Source organism: Columba livia, chromosome 4 (genome assembly GCF_036013475.1).
Source record: "Columba livia isolate bColLiv1 breed racing homer chromosome 4, bColLiv1.pat.W.v2, whole genome shotgun sequence".
NCBI classification, from domain to species: Eukaryota; Metazoa; Chordata; class Aves; order Columbiformes; family Columbidae; genus Columba; species Columba livia.
The window spans coordinates 63976955-63996877 of NC_088605.1; the positions used below are offsets into that span (position 1 = coordinate 63976955).

At 39.5% G+C, this 19923-nt stretch overlaps 1 protein-coding gene across 6 annotated transcripts in view; it reads right to left on the reverse strand.

Annotated features, from left to right (window-relative positions):
* Window positions 1-2449: 2449 nt before the first annotated feature.
* LARP1B (La ribonucleoprotein 1B) overlaps window positions 2450-19923 on the reverse strand; it is a 33731-nt gene continuing 16257 nt past the window's right edge. For 2 of the 6 annotated variants that reach the window (XM_065062048.1, XM_065062053.1), the window contains exons 6-19: window positions 19073-19228; window positions 18676-18844; window positions 14796-14940; window positions 14355-14529; window positions 12773-12921; window positions 11897-12268; window positions 10039-10162; window positions 8984-9195; window positions 8450-8556; window positions 7778-7938; window positions 7357-7501; window positions 5506-5615; window positions 5159-5286; window positions 2450-4462 (exon numbers count right to left, since the gene is read on the reverse strand). In XM_065062048.1, the coding sequence (XP_064918120.1) occupies window positions 4229-4462; window positions 5159-5286; window positions 5506-5615; window positions 7357-7501; window positions 7778-7938; window positions 8450-8556; window positions 8984-9195; window positions 10039-10162; window positions 11897-12268; window positions 12773-12921; window positions 14355-14529; window positions 14796-14940; window positions 18676-18844; window positions 19073-19228 (2387 nt within the window). In that variant the 3' untranslated portion in view covers window positions 2450-4228. Of the gene's footprint in view, window positions 4463-5158; window positions 5287-5505; window positions 5616-7356; window positions 7502-7777; window positions 7939-8449; window positions 8557-8983; window positions 9196-10038; window positions 10163-11896; window positions 12269-12772; window positions 12922-14354; window positions 14530-14795; window positions 14941-17653; window positions 17799-18675; window positions 18845-19072; window positions 19229-19923 lie in introns of those variants that run through there. The other 4 variants (XM_065062049.1, XM_065062051.1, XM_065062050.1 and 1 more) reach the window with 4 other exon arrangements.

A 19923-nucleotide genomic window follows, 5' to 3' on the forward strand; every position in this document is an offset into this window, starting at 1 on the left:
TTTCTAACTTCTTTTAATTCCCACAAAATCAGTTTGATTTCATCATCTTCATTCTAAAGGTCAAGGCATAGTTACTTAAACCTCACTTATGTTTTGTTCGAGTCTCCTTTACAGTTGTTCTTTTCTACACTTAAAGCTTGTGGGATCTCATTTCCTCCAGGAAATACAGGCATTGTTGTGCAGAATGGTACAAAATATTGATCAGATCTAGTTCTTTGAAAATAACAGTCTCCCTGGCTGTGCTTTGGGGTTGGTTTGGGTTATATTTGGACCAAGCTGTGTAGTTTTTCATGAAGCCTAACTCACTAAATACAGCAGCTACCTACTGAAGTATGGCTGAAATTCATTTATTAAGCTGAGAGCACGCTTGTGATGAGGTGCTGTGGCCTTAGAACCCTTCTTGCTGTCCTAGTTCTGTCGGTTCACGCTGCAGACTCCAGTGTGGGCCGTGGGGAAGAACCTGCCCTCGCTGTCTGACTGATGCTCAGGCATGAATGCTTCCCAAAATCCAGTTGCAGCTGGAGATTTGGCTCTTTACTCCTTTTCCTACTTAACTTTAGTAATAATGTTAACTTTGGCCTCAAAGGCTTACTTGAATACAGAAACCAAATAAATATGAAAGCTCCTGACAAATCCTTCCACTAGCTTCTGATTTATGGTTAAAGGTAAATGTTTACAGGTTGGGTTCTTTTGATAGAACATGGGTGCCAAAGTTAGTTCGAATGCAGGTTAAGGGTTGTTCACCTGTAAATTAAAACAACAACAACAACAAACCCTAAACATGTTCTTCACCCTTTCTGTTTGGGGGTTCTTGTGGTTTTATGGATTTTTTTCTTGTACCAGAAGGCAGCAATTTATAATGTGTTTCATAGAGATCTAGTCTGGCACTGCAACCTTCCTGCAAAAAGTTCATTAATAAATCAAATTGGCCTCATATTCTGGTTACAAAGTTTATTTCTTTTTTTAAGATATTATAATATTTTACTGACCTGTCAGGTGTTTTAGATAGCTGGGCAAAGCCTACAAGTGTATACACCATGTAAGCATCTAACAATAAAGCCTTGTGAAGGTGTAAAGTTCTGGGTTTGTCACTTAACCACAATCATTCAATTACTGTTTTCTCTTCACTGACTTTGGCACCCACTTCACAGCACTGAAATCACTGTCTTTTGGTTTTAGGTATTTGAAGGCATGATTTTTAAAAATTATTTATCTATTTATTTATTTACTAGAAAGAACATTCAAAGGTAATTAGTTGAGGTTACTAACCAAGGCACTACCTTAGAACGGATTCCTTCAAAATAATGTTGCCGTTCAAGCTGTGCTCTGGAGTTTCACACTGCTTAGCTCATAACCTTAGAAAAATTAACAGCTGTTAAGTCCACTGTGGGGTCAGGTTTTGCCTCCCACAGAGACCCCGATCCCTGTTAAACTCCAGGAGCACCAGTCACACAGTCTACTACTGCTAAGGATAGGAAAACATTACCTGGTCTCCATCACGAACAAGAGCCAGCTTGAGTCTTCCCCTCATTCCCTTTTAAAAAGCCTTTACAATCCAGTACTTTGAGCTTGACTAAAGAAAAATCTTAATGAGTTTAGGCAGGGTGGCATTTTGAAGTATTTGTACGGTCATCCCTCACCAGAAGAAATGAAGACAAACCTAATAAACCTTTAATAAGCACAGGGGAGAATTTTTAGACAAGGAAAGGTCGAAGACTTACTCAGTGTTCAGTACCAGACTGCTGTTAGGAGACAGCCATTCATCAGAAAGACAAACTGAAGGCTGGCTTAAATGGATCTATAAAGCATTGGAAAGCATGTTGGACACGTCCATGTGTTCCAAGGCAAATGTATGGTTCTGCAACTATGCCAGTTACTGGAAGGTGGTTAAGCACCTGAAGCCACATATAGAAAGCTAAACCAAGCTTAACCAGCGAAGTCTTTGGGGTTCATTCTAAAATTCGACAGTTTTGTTGTCAGCTCGGTGTGCAATGTAAAGTATCGTTCTTTGCACCTGTGTGCAAGGGGAGAGGAGGGAGGTGAGAGGGGAAATTGCTGAGAGGCAGCCAGAGCTGCCAAGGGACCTGTGTGGCTTTTTATCTGCAGAAATAATGGGACACTATCTAAGCAACTGGCCCTGTAGAGGCCAACAGGACAGGCAGCAGGTAAAGTATTCACTCTCTTTGCTTTCAGCCATATTTATCATTCACCTGACACATTTTTCTTTGACAAAAAGCGAGTGATATGAAAATAAATCAATACCGAACGTGACAAAAGCTGGCTCACATTCTAAGAACCACTTCAGCCCTTAACAGGTTGGGATTCCCCAGTACCTTAGTGCCCCAGAGGCAACAGTGCAACATGTGCAATTTTACAGCCTCACGCTCTTTTCAAGTTGTTCTTCTTCACGCTTTGGGGGGACAAAAAAAAAGTTAATATACAACATTACGAGGGTTTTTTTGGTTGTTTTTATAAAATTTGTCAAGATATCACAAAATTACACACACGAAAAGCTTAATCTGCACATTTTCCAATGAAAAAATGGAAGGAAATATCTTAAATCTATTACTTGTATATACAATTTCAAACCAAATTTACATTTGCATCATTTTCTTGAATAGCAAGAGGCATGGATCAAACACAGGATTGAGATGTGTCACTTCAGCACATTTATAGGATGTCATTTAAAATATCGGTGTGTGTTCATTTAAATTCATTTAGAACAGGCCACTTACAAAAGGCTCAATTTTGTATTGAAATTGCATTAACTGTCGGGAAAGGCCACTGCTAACGGATTCTCATTTACAATGCAAACATTCCTAATTCATTTCATTGAGATTCACCAGACAATGACTAAAGAATTAATGGACTTGTTAGAGCCTCTGAGATCCGACACAGGTTTAAAACCCCCTCTGTGGATGTGCGGTCAGTTCGGACACCCTCAGGGGTTAAGGCATTTGTGCTAGACAGAACTTTTTACAGGTAGCTGAAGTCCTGCTGTTAACTAACAAAGAGCTGAAATTCTGCTCACCTACTCTTAGAAGAGGTAAATTGCCCAATCAGTTCTTCTTGAGTCTTGAAAAACAAAGTAATGAATTTAATAAGAAATTACAGGATATAAACATCCCCCTCTTTCAGCTACACAAATTAATTTGTATTTGACTAACTTACATTCAGTGAAATTGTATCTAGACCTGTTTGAAATTATTTAGGCTTAGCTAGCACAATTCAAGCAGAACTTCACTCAGATATTGCAGGAAAAAAAAAAGCAAAAAAATAATTTTACAAGGAATACTTGGTTTCCCTCCAAACTAATTTTCATCAGTTGAAATACGGAGGAAAAAAGATTTGAAAGAATTCTGCTTCTCCTGTTAAGAGTACTTCATCATCAGAGAATTCAAATGAAGACACCTCTCGGGCCGAGAATAATTTCAATAAGTCTGCTGTTTTAACAACCCGCACAAACTGTAGATACTGTCTGTTAATTTAAGACACTATGAAATCAACAGATCCATTTCCCCCCTTTTTTTCCTGTTGCTCAAGTTACTAAGAACCAGTACTGAAGGAAATATCTGCAAAACTATCCCAGTTATGTCCACTCAAACTCCATACTTAATAAAATACTAACTATGGAGACCCTGAAAAAAAATAGAAACTATGTCTTTAAATAGAATCCAGAAATGCAGTTTCCTATATAGCTGCACATTCTCGAGTGTGCTTTTGCACAAAAACATACTTTTTCATAGTTACAGATTCAGGAGCAAACCAATCACATAGATCCTTTCTTTTACATTTAAAATTATACATATAACATCATCTTTTTTTGCTTTGGTAAAATACAAATAATGAGAAAATCTGGGTAAAGAAAGCACAGTAAATACCACAGATATGTTATACCTTTTTTAAGAAATATGAGCTGAAATGTAAGGCATCCCCCAAAGTACCTTTTGCATATGCAAGGAATGCAGTTCTTTGTAAACAAAAGCTTGAGGAAAGCAATACTGGAGCCAAAGAATCTTCCCTAGGATCCTTCTCATGATGCCAAAACCAAGAGCTACTCTCCTAGGGTAGGTGTTTTGGAACTAAATCCTGTGAAAAAGAGAATCCAATCCTTTGTCTTCCCATACATTTTTAATCATGTGTTAGATCGGCTCACCTTCAAGATCTCCAAATTAAAACAGTGATGATGTAAAAGTTGATTCTCAGGGACGCAGGTCTGCCTTTAAGTCTATTTTTCTGGTACATCACTTTCTATAGATTTGGCGGCAGCATTGCTACGGCCTATGGACGCTTGTGCAGTGTGACCAGCGGTGACACTTCCCAGTGCCCGGGACTGACAGGCAGCCGTGGGTTTAGCCGCAAGAAGTGTTTTAGAAGAATTAGACTGATGTCTGCGATGAGCTGAGTCCTCAGATATTGCAGCAACCGGTCTCTTTCTGCCAGATTCTTCACTAATAGGAGGCTGAAAATAAACATCGTCAACCTATTAAAGATTTTTCTGTAAGGACTGCTGGTATTTGCCTTTGCATGTACTTAAAGAATCCCAAAAGACAGAGCATTCCATAATTAGGACCTCAGTTAGATCTATTAATATTAGTTATTCAGTCAGGCCTAGTAATCTCAGTTATTGACAGCTCACGGATGATATTCCAAAGCCTTCCCGGCCGTTTAGCTGGAAGTGCAAGTGCGTGACATAACTAAGGACTTTGAACAGTCTTGCAGCATTATTTAATCATCGCTGCCCAAATATTTGCCAGAGCTCTTAGAAAATTAGGATCCCAGAGGCCAATGGTGAGGTAGTACTCCTCAACCCGGCTGTGAAAAGCAGGGCAGCACTGTACTCTGGGATGACACAGTTCAAGAATTCAGCATTCTACAGAAAGGACATGTTGAATTTGGCATATGAAGTCTCAGCAACAACGTCTGTCACAGTTCATTAAGAAAAGCTAGCCGGGTATTAATTCATTTGCCAAATTCCTCAACAGTGTCGAAGTCGTCAGTCTTTCCAGATGACAAACTATTTTTTGCTATCTATTTCATTACACAATAAAAAGGCATCAATGGAACCATATTTTGGGTCAAAGAAGAACCTCAGTTTACCTTGAAGGAAAAATATTTGTACACCCAATATTTATCTAAAATAGGTATTGAAACTTACATCCACTCTGAAGTCCTCCAGTCTCTTAAATTTACTAAGGTATTCTTGCAGTTTGGGGTCAATAGCTGGAGTCTTGTGTTGAGAATATTTTAGATAAGCCCAAAATTTTTCCAGTCCATATAGCTGACCTGATAACAGAAAAAGATAATTTTACCAATTTATAAAGGTCAGACTTAATTAAAAACTTAATTATTCACTGGTAGCTATATGCTTAAGAGAACGGTAAAATAAAAAGAACATGAACAAAAGCTGCTCTTGGGTTATTTAACAAGTCAGTGCCAAGGAACTGGATTATCTCCCAACTGAAGTTACCCCAGTGTGAGGAGTGACTGGCTTATGATAATTACCAGCTTCATAGTCTCTCTTGGTTTCTTCTTGGAAATCCTTGAATATTTCTTGCCTGAACTTCTTTTCTAGGCCATAGCTGTAAAATCTAAACAAACATTCCAATCCGTACCTGTAAGAGAACAAAGAGGTGCGAAAATCTTACACATACACTCCCCAGAGGATCCAAGTTTTCAGTGTCTCCTTGCATTTAAGTGAATGGCATAGTCTATTTTACCCTTCTCCTAAAAACAAAACAAAATAAATACTTGCTTTTCACAGCTATTTTTCATCGGCTTATTCTTCTGTAACACCTCCACAAATAATCCAAACTGACTCAGGAAAGGCAGGTTTGTCCCACGGTTTTAACTTAAGAACTACAGACACTATACACAAGTAGGAAAGACCAAAAAACCCCAAACACCACAAAAACGAAGAACACAACACACGAAAAACCCCAACAACCAAACACCCACAAAAACCCCAGCTGCATAGGGCAGGACTGTGTTCTCTCAGCAGCAGGGTTTCTGGCTCAGTAGGCAGCAACGCTGTGGCTTTGGCTGCCACACGGTCACCAGAGCTGCCTCAGACAGCTGGGACCTCCTGTTCTGCATTCACTGGCTGTCACCTTAGACCCTTTAAGAGCCTTCGGAAGTTTCTCCTGGTAAGTGTATCCCTGGATAATCGCAGAGGATCAAGACAGCTCAGAGCAGAGACAAGGTATTAGTAAAGCCACCCCTGCAGCTCAGGGTCTGTCGCTGCAGTCTCAGACAAGGTATCTGCACTTTGGGATCTCCACGGCCAGTGCAGCCTCACTTGGCACTCAGAACGTTGGGTGACCTTCTCTCTTTGGTGAGGGAAATGGGCAGGGGGCAGGGAGTGAAAGGAAGGGAATAACATCAAAAAGCTCCAGGGGCAGTGGTAATATCCTTTGGGGTCATTTTTCTGGTATTTTTGGACTGCAAGAAACAGTCTGAACAAGCTGAATGAGGTTAAGAATGTCTTCACCTAAGGAAAGACGAATCTCATGAGCATTTAGTAAGTACAGAGCTGACTTGTCACAGTCAAGTTACAGGATTTTGTAGAATTCGGGACCAGTTACAAGTCAGGAAATGCTGTATGTTTAGCTATTTATCTGCAGATCAAGAGAGGTCCTCCTTCCCCTCTACTCCACCCTGGTGAGACCCCATCTAGAATATTGTGTCCAGTTCTGGGCCCCTCAGTTCCAGAAGGACAGGGAACTGCTGGAGAGGGTCCAGCGTAGGGCAACAAAGATGATGAAGGGAGTGGAGCATCTCCCTTATGAGGAAAGACTGAGGGAGCTGGGGCTCTTTAGCTTGGAGAAGAGGAGACTGAAGGGTGACCTCATTAATGTTTACAGATATATAAAGGGTGAGTGCCACGAGGATGGAGCCAGGCTCTTCTCAGTGACAACCAATGATAGGACAAGGGGTAATGGGATCAAGCTGGAACACAAGAGGTTCCACTTAAATTTGAGAAGAAACTTCTTCTCAGTGAGGGTGACAGACACTGGAACAGGCTGCCCAGGGAGGTTGTGGAGTCTCCTTCCCTGGAGACATTCAAAACCTGCCTGGACATGTTCCTGTGCGACCTCACCTAGGCGTTCCTGCTCCAGCAGGGGGATTGGACTGGATGATCTTTTGAGGTCCCTTCCAATCCCAAACATACTGTGATACTGTGATATGCGAACAGTTTTTTGGTATTAAAATAACATGCGGACTGCTATTTTAAAATTTTACAAAGAGTCAAAGCCAATACTAAAAAAGTTCACCCCAGATATACATAAACTTCACAGTCATTAAGATGAATGGTAAGACCTCAACAGTTTTTAACTTCCAGAAAGAGCTGAATACCTGTAGTGTTCTTTTGCATCGTCTAGAGCAAGTTGTCTGAATTCTTCATACATTTTCCTGTTAAAGTGATCTCTCAGGAAAAAGGACCAGAAACGAAAAAGTGTGTTCATTTCTTGGGACTGGCCAATTCCCAACCGTTTCCTCTCTAGTGGGGAGGGAAAAAAAGAGCTATTTTTAATTTTTCAGCAGAATATTTTCAGGTGCTTTCCCCATTAGTAATACACACATAAGATCTTCAAGTAGCTTAAGTTAAAATTTGAGGGTATTTTTTTTTGTCAGGGAATTTAAAGTTAAATGCGAAGCAGAGTTCTTTTCCTTCCCAAGAAAAAGTTAAGAATAACGAACAGTGGAGAAAGCTGGTATCAGATGATACCTGGTAACTTCTACCTAAAATTTTAGGATGCGCCTTTTAGCAGCTTACCCGCTAGACACCTTCGACGATATTTGTGGTACACGTGTTGAGTGAAGCCATTTTCCTTTAACAGTTCATGAGAAGGATGCTGAAACTTTGGGAGAGAATTTGGGGTACACCCGTAACTTCCTGCTAGGGGAGCTCCTTCTGAAGGCGAAGCATTGGAACTGCTGAAGGGAAAAAAATAAAGTACAACAAAACCACCACAATCCATTTTTGCCCAAGCAGTGCTTTTCTACACTATCGGTTTTCAACCATTCTCATCAACACAAGAGCTGTTAGAATAGTGCGGTCGCCTGATGACCACTACAATGTGTGCCTGGGGTCCCACATGCACCTCAAGAAAATCACATTCTGTGCCAACATGTCAAAAAACAGGCTGTTTTGGACAAGAAGAGTGAAACATTCCTGTAAGGCTTGATTTTTTAAATGATCATTTAAAGGCAAGCAAAATTACTGAAGTGAACATCAGTACATCAAGCAATATTACTGCTACTATAGCATGGATCCAAGAACACTGCGAGAACAGTCTAGTCAGCTTACTTCCAAACAGCCTTGTATTGTTTTTTCTTTCTCGACGGCTCTTTTCTTGCTTCCATTATATTGACCACAGCCTGTTTCTTCATCAGCAGTGAAAACTAATGACATTGCAACAAATTTTCTATGACAAAGAAAATTTACCTCACAGAGGAAGTCCTGGGCCTGTGGTCTCTGGAGTCCATCACCCAGCCAACGTGACACTCTAAAGGAGGATTTGTACTGTGTCGTGTTTTCCTTTTTCTTGGAGCCTAAGAAAGTAAAAGTAGTATTTATTTCCCTAACTTGATTTCACTCATTTTCTCCCTCTTAAAACAGAGTTCTAAAAATGCTATATTCTATCTAACACATTATAAAGTCACAACATTCCAGTCTCATAATCTAAAGATTCATCTTTCCAGTTTCATGATCTGAAGATGCATCTTCTGTAATAAATTGAAAATCTTTAGACTTTACAGTTTTTCATCAAGGACTTTTAAGAAACGTTACAAAGAAACCTCAGAAACCACTTTGTAGAAATAAAAAAAGAATTAATATGGTAAATAGTTTTTAAGATAAACAATAAAAAAGTACAAGTGTTTCATTTTTTGCCTTTTCATGATTGTTAAATTGTATGCACAGACATGAATTTTACAAGCTTTTTCTGGTTTTAAAAAAATATCACGTCTTCCCATTTACCTTTACATCAACAGACTGTGCTTCTTTAACAACAGGATAGAACCTGGGCGTTTTGTTGGGATCCTGCAGCCTTGGGGTGCGAGGTGTTCGTGGGGTGACGCCAGGGTGAACGCAGGGAGAATCTGGAACTGCTGTTGGCAACGATCGAGCCATTGCTGCTGCTGGCGGTACTTCGATACTTGACAGATCAGAAGCCATCTCCCCTGCTAAATCTGTAGGCAGGAAGGAAAAACCTCCGTTTTCAAGACAAACTTAGGATTTCAAAGCCTAAACTCCCCTAGTATCTAGTACCTTAAAGGCCCGTTGAATTTCAAGGGAACTACACCGTTCACAAAAGGACAGTTGAAGTAACAAAAAGCACTTGGTGTAGAAGCAGTACAAACTGACTGCTCAAAACTATGAAATCAATGTTTCGGGCAGGCATTTGCTAGAAAATTCAAATCTATTTCTTTCTTACTTGTTTGTTCTTTTCTATTCGCATTAGCAAGGTAATGGAAAGTAAACATTTGTGAAAGTGTAACCACCTTCTTGCCTTTTGGTGGGGTGGTTTTCTTCAACTACTTTAAAAATGCTATTAGCATGTGTCCTAGTAAATGTTAATAATAATACCATATCAGAAATACCTTGAAAGATAAGGTTTGAACACTGTGACTGCTCAGTAATGTTATGACACAACTAGAAGATTCTTCTAACCTCCCTTCCTTCTACTCCGTTTCCCATAAAACTCCAAGTTTCTAGATGTTTCACAATGTTCCTACCTATTACTTTACACATTGTAAATGCCATCTACCCAGCAAGGACCTGGTGTTTGTATATGGTGACAAGAAGACAGAACATTGCCTGTTGATGCTCATATATATCCTGAAAAGTCCTAGTAGCAGCTTCTTCTAATGCAACGGAAACCATGGTACTGATAAACAGCTGATTATGTAAAAAGCCCCTCAGACTACTGACTGAACCAAAATTAAAATATTACCCAGGCAGAAAGAGTTAACACACCTACAAAATGGTTCTCTAGTACAGGGATTCTAAAAAACAAAATTTGTATTACTTACCTTTCTGTAACCCTGGAGGTCCTGGAGGGACTTCTTGGGTTGGATCAGCAATCGGTTCTGGTGCAAGATTATAACATTCTTCTTTGCTAATGAGATTTAGCTTCTTAAAGTTCTCGATCTCTTGCTGAATTTAGAGAGAGCAAATTGTAAACACAAATTGCGGTAACAGATATCATCCTGAGCAATGGGTGAATTTCATAGAAGAGAAAACAAACAAGCCAGAACTGACAGGCAGCTACCTGCACACAGCCAGCACAGAGTTTGTGTAAGGAAGATGGGAGCAGTCTCCAGCACACACTGTCAAAACGTTGCCATGAACACTGTATGTAACCTTCTAAAAGAGCTCATGCTGCTCTAGCTACAAGAAACAGTTGTGCCAACAAATGGGTGAATGGAGCCAGGTAAGACCGACTACATGGGATTGTTCACAGACAAACAGGAACGAGATATAACTGAGATCCTGTCCCTTGCCAAGCCCAAAACCATCCTTCTGCAGTAAGCGTGCCAAGGAAGGTCCCAGCAATTCAGGGGAGAGGCCCTGCTCCCTTTTTCAGGCTACATCTAAAGAAAAGCCAGTATTTGTAAATAAAGTGTTCAGCCTTCTTTTGTTTTTTAGGACTGGTAGCTTAAAATGCAAAAGGACAGGATTTTCCAAGACGCACGGCAGCCTCTGCAATCACTCATGCCCCTACTCAACTGAAGATGAGGTGGCACGTGTGTGTGCACAAAAAATCTTGTTTAAATCATTGCCAAGTACATAACAACAATTAAAACTTCTCTCGCTGTGCGCTACTTCTCACTCTCCTCCTCCAGTTTGCTGGCTTTCTTGGTCCATTTCCTTTCTAATAAAAACTCCGTATTCTGAATTCTGCCTTCATTTCTGATTCTTATTCTCAACATTCATTTCTACCCTTGCCAGCTCTTTTTCATACCCGCCTGCTCCATTTCTCCTTCAAGCTGCTTTCCTCCCGCCCATCCCAGCTTTGCCCTGATGCACTGATACAGCTGCTCCCCTCACTGCTTAGTGTTTAGGTAATTTTATATTTCTGTACACATAATATCTGCTAGCGGTACCATAGGATTGCCTACAGACACACCACTGGCTGCGCTTCACTCGCACAAAATAAGGGGTTTCTTAATAATCCAAGAGCAGTGAGCGACAGCACTGCGCTGTGCCATGCTGATCTCTGCCTATGAAGTGCTGGAGTTCAGCTCATCTGTAATTTTACATTTGCTTAGTATACCAAAAAAATAAATTAAAATAAAAAAAAAAGAAATCACAAAGCTGACAATCTTGCAAAGTTTTGAAAACCTCCAAGACCTGGGCCTACACACAGGTTAGAAACTAAAAGAGTTTCCATGAAAAATAAGGTGCGCAATCCAAAGTTTCAGTTGCTTACAGAGCAATCATTCTAACAAGTTACAAGGGAAACAGAACCTTAGTAAAAAAACTACTTTAAAATGACTGTTTTACCTTCCTCCCTCTTTTCATCTCATCTCAGACATGTGCCCCCTTCCCCTATGGCAGGGGTTGGCAAATGTTATGAAACAAATTATTCATAGAACAAGAAAACACTGGAAAAGTTGAACCACCATCTCCAAAATGTTAAAACCAGTTCTAAAAAATATTCAATGTTTCTGGTCAAATCTGTAAGAAGAAAAACTTGCTGTTTTTGCTTTCAACTGTTTACAATATTATCAAAATAAAGATAATTCAATGAAGCTGTAAATTCAACTACTGACACTTTTCTTTTTCAAAAGCGTAGCGTTTTGTAATTACATAGCAGATAGCTGAAATTAATTTTGGAACTGTCTAGACAGGTATGGTGGTTTTCAGGTCAAAAATGAAGAGAGTTACCTTCATGATAGTGTCATTTTCACTCTGCTCCGTCCACAAATCCTGTTCATAATAGTACAAGCCATCATTAATAACTTTAGCAAGTTCTGATGTAATCTTTGCATGGCATACATGGTTGCCAGTATGGTCTCCACCAAGGTGTTTTCTCATATATGGTGGTGTCTGTGTTACAATCAAAATCTTGTTTACGTCCTGATCATCAATTTCATATTCCGAATCGCTGTCTGACCAATCAGCAAATTTATTCTTCCGACCTTGAATTTGTTCCATCTCTTCATCAAACATAAAATCAAGTTCTTCCTGTTCTTGTTCCTCTGGAGGTGGGGGTGGCTGTTGGTGATCTGATGTTTGATCAGGTATAGGAACACTTTCCTAAGTTAGAAAAGGTGATGTATTTTATATTTGAATTGGATAGTGAGTATCCAAAACGGGAAACAAATAGAACACGATAGAACGTTTGCAATAAATGAATGTATGGGAATTAGAAACAATACAGCCACTTCCAGATGTTTATTACGTAAATTACTGTTCTAAATAATTCTGCCATAAGCTTTTAGAACAATCCTCAATGTGCATTACAATACATCTTTCAATAATCAACAGCAACAACTGTCCCCTCAGTGGAGAAAGAAAAAACAAACCAAAAAACCACGCATGCAGTATTTCCTTTTCATTGTAGTGAGGTTTGGATCAGGATTTTAAACACATTTAGTTATTCCAGGTATGGCAGAGTGAGAAGTACGCACACTAACACTATTGCTCTATCAAGTATCACATATGTTAAGACATGAAAAATCTTGTTTTATAGTATAATCTGAAAGCTGGCAGGTTTTGCATTTGTTTATTTAACCATAAGTTAAAGGGTTTTGATTTTACCTTTAGTTTGACCGTGGGTGCATGATGCCTTTTCTTCACTTCTATCCAAGGTTCAGAGTCCAAGTCAGGCAAACTTGTAGACAATCCTTTAGACATTGTCTGAAAATTACTCGTTTCAGTGTTTTCCTTTGGAGAACTTGGTGCAGACTCTAGCATTGGAAAACAGTAGTTCAGTTCCCATCAGGGCTTGTTCTGTTTGGTTTTTAACAGTTTCAGTAGCCTTTCTTCTAACCATAGCACTATTTTTCTAGCTCTATGATTAAATGTAACACTTATCAGCAGAATTTCTTTTCATTTTTAGGAGATAGCTTTTCACGGTTCACTCAACAGCTTCAGAAAAGATCAATTTTAGCAACTGTCCTGGTTTTGTTAAAAACAAGTTTCTCTTTCAGTGAATTTTCCTGTCAGCTAAAGTCTTCTTATTAACTGCACTTTTCTGAAAGTTAGATACGTTTTGGTAGACATAGCAATGGAATGCAAGATCATTGATAAATATGGATGCACGTCCCACGAGAGCAGTGAACTGAAACAGGTGACCAAAAACTGACCAACTAAGTATTCCATCCCATTCATATAATACTTCATATAAAAGTGGGAGATCACGAGGATCTCGTCCCTTTTCCCTATGGCCGACATTAGGAGAGGACCTTGCGAGTCATCTCTGTGAACTGAGGCCTAGTGACAGACTGAATCCAGTTCCAGTTGGCTGAAGAGTCCAGTCCAGGACTTTGGGTGCCGGCCCTACATCTGCTGGAGCAGTTGCCGGGACTTTCAAGATTGGTTTTGTATATTTTATATTATTTTCTCTATTTTATTCGTAGCATTAGTAAAACATTTTTTATTTTTTCCAGCTCTCTTCTCTCGGTCCTTCTTTCCCTCCCAATCGCCTGTGCTTAGTGGGAGCAGAGGAGGGTGGGGGATAAAGGGGAAATGGAGGGGAGAGCGGGTTAACAATACATCTGCTACGGTTTATTGTCACCCTGCAATCAGACCTTGACAGCAACTTATTTACACAAGAAAGTAGCTAACACTTTGAGAAAAATTATGTGTTATTCAGAAAAGAAGAACGGCACATTAGGGACCTGTTTTCACCATTCTCTGGCTCTATGGATGAGTGTCTAACTCAGTCCTCAGTTTTCCCTTTTACCTCCAGCCAACATTTTAGTAAAAAGATTTCCTTGCCAAGGGCTGTCAGCAAACAAAGCCATCTCCTATTAATAATGTCAATGAGATACCCATCCAAAAACAGGGTGCACCACATAACAAGTTAAGTTAATAATAAAATCTGCTTTATTTTGGTAAGAGCTGAAAGTTAAGATTACTACTTCTACTACCACTGCTAATAAAGGACCATAGTCCATTATACTATATTCTGGAGAATGTTCGCAGCTATAACGCATAAGACACATTTTTAATGGACTTCCCATCAGCCATGTGACTTGGCAACTGCAATGCTGACAGGCGTATGAGCTGAATAAATGGTTACCAAATGTACAACTTCTATTATGAAATCAGTAGCAAGAAGCAAATACGCTAACCTAAAGAGTCCTAAACTTATGTTTCTATAAAATAAATCCTTTACCAGTATGTGAGTAAAAAATTTGGCCTGGTATGAATTCTGGACAATTGATGAGTTGAGAAAAGTCAGTTGGTGGCAGGCTGCATGGAGGGGGACCTGGAATTGGCCACTTTTCTGGATCGACCCTTTTTCTTATCCTCTGATCCACAGTTTCAACTTCCGTACTGTCCTTTAGGGCCTGTGTGCAAAGCATATTATACCTTTTAAAACTTCACATATCCAGCACCACCCCCCAAAAAACCACAAACAAACAAACCAATAACAAAACAAACAAACCAACCCACAAAACTTTGCAATTTCATAGCAAAAATTGTTTATAAAATAATTTATAAAATCCTTGTTATAGCAAACAGAAATTTTTCTTAACTTCATAGCACTGACTTTAAATGGCTCTACAAGACTAACGAAGCAACTTTGTACATACATACTTCAGAATTCTCTTACCTCCAAAATGAGTGCAGCATTTGTAGTCAGAGCCTGCATCCGACGGAAGCTAGCAATCAACGAAACAGGCAGAAATCCTTGTTGGTCCATCTTTCTCCTCAGAAAGAAGTCTCTTTCCAAATTTTCTGTGCTGAAATAATACTCGCTGCAGAAAGAAACATGTGAAGATGAGCCTATTATAGGTTAAAGAAAATCCTAAAAAAGTAACATAGAGATTCACTGTTAGAGTCTTCCATTAAATCAGAGCATACTTTGCCATCAACAAAATCCTTCTTTCAATAGGTGTATCATTACAAGTATGACTTACAGAACAGCATGCATGCTCAACACATTAAGAGACTTACAGTCCAGTACATACGGGTATAAATCAAAGACTCATTACAACATTTGCATATATGAACTGCGTAAGGAAAAACTATGCTCAATGTTTTCATTCACCCATCCTCTCCCTTATTACTTACATGAACGGAAGGAAAGAACATTCTCTTAGCCTCCATATAGATGAAGGACACCTACTGCTTACAGTCAGGGCATAAGTTATTTCCCACACAGCAGTATCAGCGCACCTTCATCCTCAACTGTTAGTTTTTTCCCAGTTCCAGTACGTTACAAGGTTTAAATATCCTATCTGAGTGTTGAGGCACATCTATGTGCTCTGAATCACTACTTCAAGCATGCTTGTGGAAAGATGAGAAAACAAAAATAGTAATTCTGTATTTGTTATGAAACTGTACCAAAAGGCACAATGATCCATGGGGAAAGGTAAAGTCTAAAAGAAGAGATGATTTTTTAGTGGATAAAGAAGGACAAGGACCATTGCAGGAATCTGACAATACCACAGAACAAGAGAGACAAAGGACAAAGACACAGCAGAAACACTAATCTTCTTAAACAATGAAGTTGCTCTATGAAAAGATCAGGGTGTCAAGATGTTCTACACTTAGTGCAGAGAAAAAGTAAGGAATTCAAATCATGATCTGTCATACAATGCAAGGGAAGGAGAAGAAATCCTATGAAAAAGAATAGAAGGCAGATTATCATGGTGACTAAAATCTAGGCCTTTCACAGAGTTTACACATCATACCATGATTTTGCATATTACGTCCATATTACTACTCCCTCATTAGGTTCATGACAATGTAGGTAGGGAAATATTTAATGGAGAACAATTCAAAATTCTACAACACAAAACCAGAGGCAGTGCAAAATAAAAAAAAGAGAGCATTAAAACGCTGAGGAAAAAGAACCCCACATGCAAACACAAATAGTTAATTCTAATTTCAACAAAATATAAAATGCTAAGTGTCTCCACTGAAGTTGGGCTCAAGGCCAGAGTTATCAAAAGGAGAGGACTGTGATGCCATCATTGAGAAGGAGAAGCTTGATATAACATCTTTCTATAATTTTTGGTAAAGAAATTGGAAGCAAAAGCTCTCTATATGAAACACTCAACTCCAAGACAGAACGAATATAAAGTCTCAAAGTTAGACAATAAGACATAGGACAAATGAAAACACTGCCATTACATCAGAGTGAAAAGAGAAGAGAATAAGGCTTTCGGAGAATTAAGCTCTTGCTCAGAGCTACGTAAACTGATCAGCGAAGCACCTGCACACAAAGAGAAGGTTTCCTTCAAGAGTATTCTATTTAGTGTTCTAAACCACTATGCTTCTTTTCCCCTCCCCGTCTTGAAGATAAGCAAGCACAAAAGCCATGTACCAACATTCTACTAATGTTACCTTTACAGTCATACAGTAAAGGTAAAATCTTGTAAGGATTCACATAGTTAAAAACTCCACAAGCAGAAAGGGACAATGACTGAACTGCCTCACTTGATGTCCATCACTCTAGAAAAAGGAATGTGAAAGACCATTAATGATAAATGAAGACAATGCACAAGCTTGCTCCAAGTAGAAGGGCAAACCTAAACACACACACACCCTCCAGCTTTTTCATTTTCCTCGGAGTCCCTTCGCTTATTCTTGAATTGATGCAGACTTGGATATATGTCTGAACTTCAGTTTATTTCTTTATTTTTTAAAGAAGAGGACTTGAATACAAGATCTACTGTATGTTGCAGACTGAGGAGTTGCTAAGCACTGAAACTTTTAAGACTGACAACTTCAGCCTGTAATTAAAAACATTAAAGATATTTTTGTATGTAATACAAATACTACTATCTCCTGCACATCAAGCTGGTTTGTGGGACAAGTATAAACTGCTTGATAGCAATATATTTCTTGCTGTAACTGCACATGGACTCAGTTGCACACAGTCTCTAAGATTTTTCCCTATTAAGCAGGTAAACTGTTTTAAAATTCAAACCAATCTCACTTCTCTAATACACGCCGATTTATCTGGGACTCCATCAGGAACTCTGAGACCTAACATTTCTGTGTAGCTTTATTCTGTATAAACTTCCTTCTTTGGCATAGTCACTTTAATATTTTATAACTAAATTATGAAAGGCAGACAAAACCATCCCCATTTAGAAGCTAATAACAGGTAACTGATGAATAAAGTCTCTTTCCCATAATCTTTTAATGTGATAAAAGAAGTGATAACAAAACCACTTTTTTGGTTTTTTTAAGGAGTATAAAAATAGTGAAGTTATGCTCTCAACCTGCTCAAGAATCTCCCTTTTTCTCATGGAAAGCAAACTCCATAATCAAACTGCCTTAGGAGTTTGTATGAGACAAGCAACCAAAGGCTCTGCTTAGCCAGCCATGCCAAGTCTTCTACAGACAACTGCCAACCTCTTGTTGCTAAAATAAAATACAAATACAACCAGGAGTCAGATGTGACCAATGCCGTAACTGACATTTTTCTCAGCAAAGGGGGACATCATCATGTCCTACCTTAGAAGGTCTGGATTCTACACTGCATGCCCAGAAATCTGGCCAACAGTGGAGTGTCTGTGCTCCTCCCTCACTTGTCTGAGGACAGTGCAGGCCGATTATCCTGACATGGGGGTACATGTCCACTGTCAGGTGTCATAGGGGCCTGGCAGCAAGAGTAACAAAAAAGACTGCAATAGAAGTTTTGAAGTTGATAGCCACATGCCAGATACTTTCTGCCCTTAAAGAGGCTTTTTTCTTCCTTTTTGCGTCAACTGTAACAAAAGAAGCAAGAATACAATAAGCAAGTTGCTTTATGGAATACGAGGGCAATCAAAAACCACCACAAAGGCAGCGCAGAGAAATGCCATTGCAAGTATAGAAGATGAAACATCTGCCAGTGGTGGAAACTGTCTCTTTAAAATGAACTAGTGGTTTCCAGGCCCTTTTTGACATGCCTCCTGGTGATAATCAGTCTTCCAGATGGTTTCTCCTTGCCTAATGGTGCACACGAGAAAGTAAACATTTCAGATTATTGAAAAATCAAGTACCATTGCAAAACCACTCTCTTTCAATTAAATGTTTCAGGTGAAACACTCTGACAATATAAAACTAACAAGACTTCTCAAAGTGAAATTGAGAGCAAGCAGGGGAGACCTCTAGCTACATCACCCAAGAAAAGCTTTATAGGCAAACACCAACGGTACTCAAAAGCACAAGCTCAGAGACATCCATATCTCAATTACATGACAACATGAAAAGAGGGCTATGTACCATAAATAAAGCGGGTATACGAGTTAGAGCCAGACTACAGCACACGATGCAGAACAGCTTCCTTATAATTCCTCCCCATCGCTCAAGTTTTTCCACCCCACTGTCAATAAATTCAAACTGACACTGGTGATGGTCAAATCAAAAAGTTAAATTAAAATGCATTAATATCCTTCTTTATATAGATAGTAGGGATTCAACACTGCTTGAAATTAGTTATTTTAACTTAACTAGTTCTCTAAAAGTATTTGTCCATTAAACAGTCTACTTACATTTGATGTTTTATATATTCTTTGAGAAGTGCTTCATCCACAGAATACATCTGCACTCCTGTTCCGTCACCATAGTAATACATCATACTAGCACTAAGCTCAGGTTGAAACACTGGGTCAGTTCCTTCACCATACAGTTCCTGATAACCAACTGAATATTCAAAGTTCACTTCAAAATAAAGGAGAACATAAAAGAAAGATGATTAAAAATATTAAGTCGAGCACACAGATACTTTAAGGCAAGATACACACTGCTATTTTACTGTTGGTTTTTAGCATCTGATTTTAAAAAGACTCAAGTTACTTAGTTATATTATGTTACAGGATATGTTTTTCGAGACAACTCTTACTTCATGTGCAAACAACAACATTATAAAAGCAGTTTTAAAGCATATACTTCTCTGCATACTTCTGGGGTTTCCCCTGCCTCGTCCTCTTCCTCTGCCTCTACCTCTTCCTCTGCCTCTGGAGAATCCTCGAACACTGCCACCCTCACTTCTCACGCTGCACACTTCGTCATGATCATCTCTCTTTTCTCTATCACGTCGCCAATCTTTAAGAGAAAAAAGCACAATACTTGCAATCGTAATTAACTATCACAGGATAATTAAGCAGCCTCTGATTCATTCCTAGGTATTAACAAGAAAACATTGCAGTGAAAAACGTGTGTCTCCGCTTTCTGGATGCTCAGAAAGCCTGAAGGAAATGGCACTGCAGAATATCTGATCAGTGACAAAAAGGCCTTTGTAACACAGAGTTCTCAGCTTGGGCCCAGGCAATCCACTGACTCAGCCATGCTGGCTAGAGCAGAAGGGCAGATCTGAAGTTGCAGGGGTGAAAGGGTGAGGCCCCACCAGCCATGCCTAAGGGCGAGTCAGGCAGAAGCTCTTAGCAATAAAGAAGAGAAAACTGGCTTGACTAGCAGTCAGTCTCAAATGCTTCTGAAGCAACTGGACACTCTGGCGCCAGCTCAGGGATCGCATGGGACAGGAAAGAACGATCACGCAGTTCTCCTTCTAGGCAAGGTAATACAGTCTCCTCCACTGAACAGCTCCCAGCGCCTAGAGAGAGCTGGGAAGAACTGTCAGCTCTTGATCCTGCTCCGGGTGTGATTTCCACAGCAATGGCTCTCTGGAGAGTCCCTTTTGATTCCACTCCCCGACCCTGCCCATTTAACAGCAATCATTTATTCTCCACTGGTCATGCCCTAAACTGAGCTTTTAAGTTAAGAACCAGTTCTTGGTAACA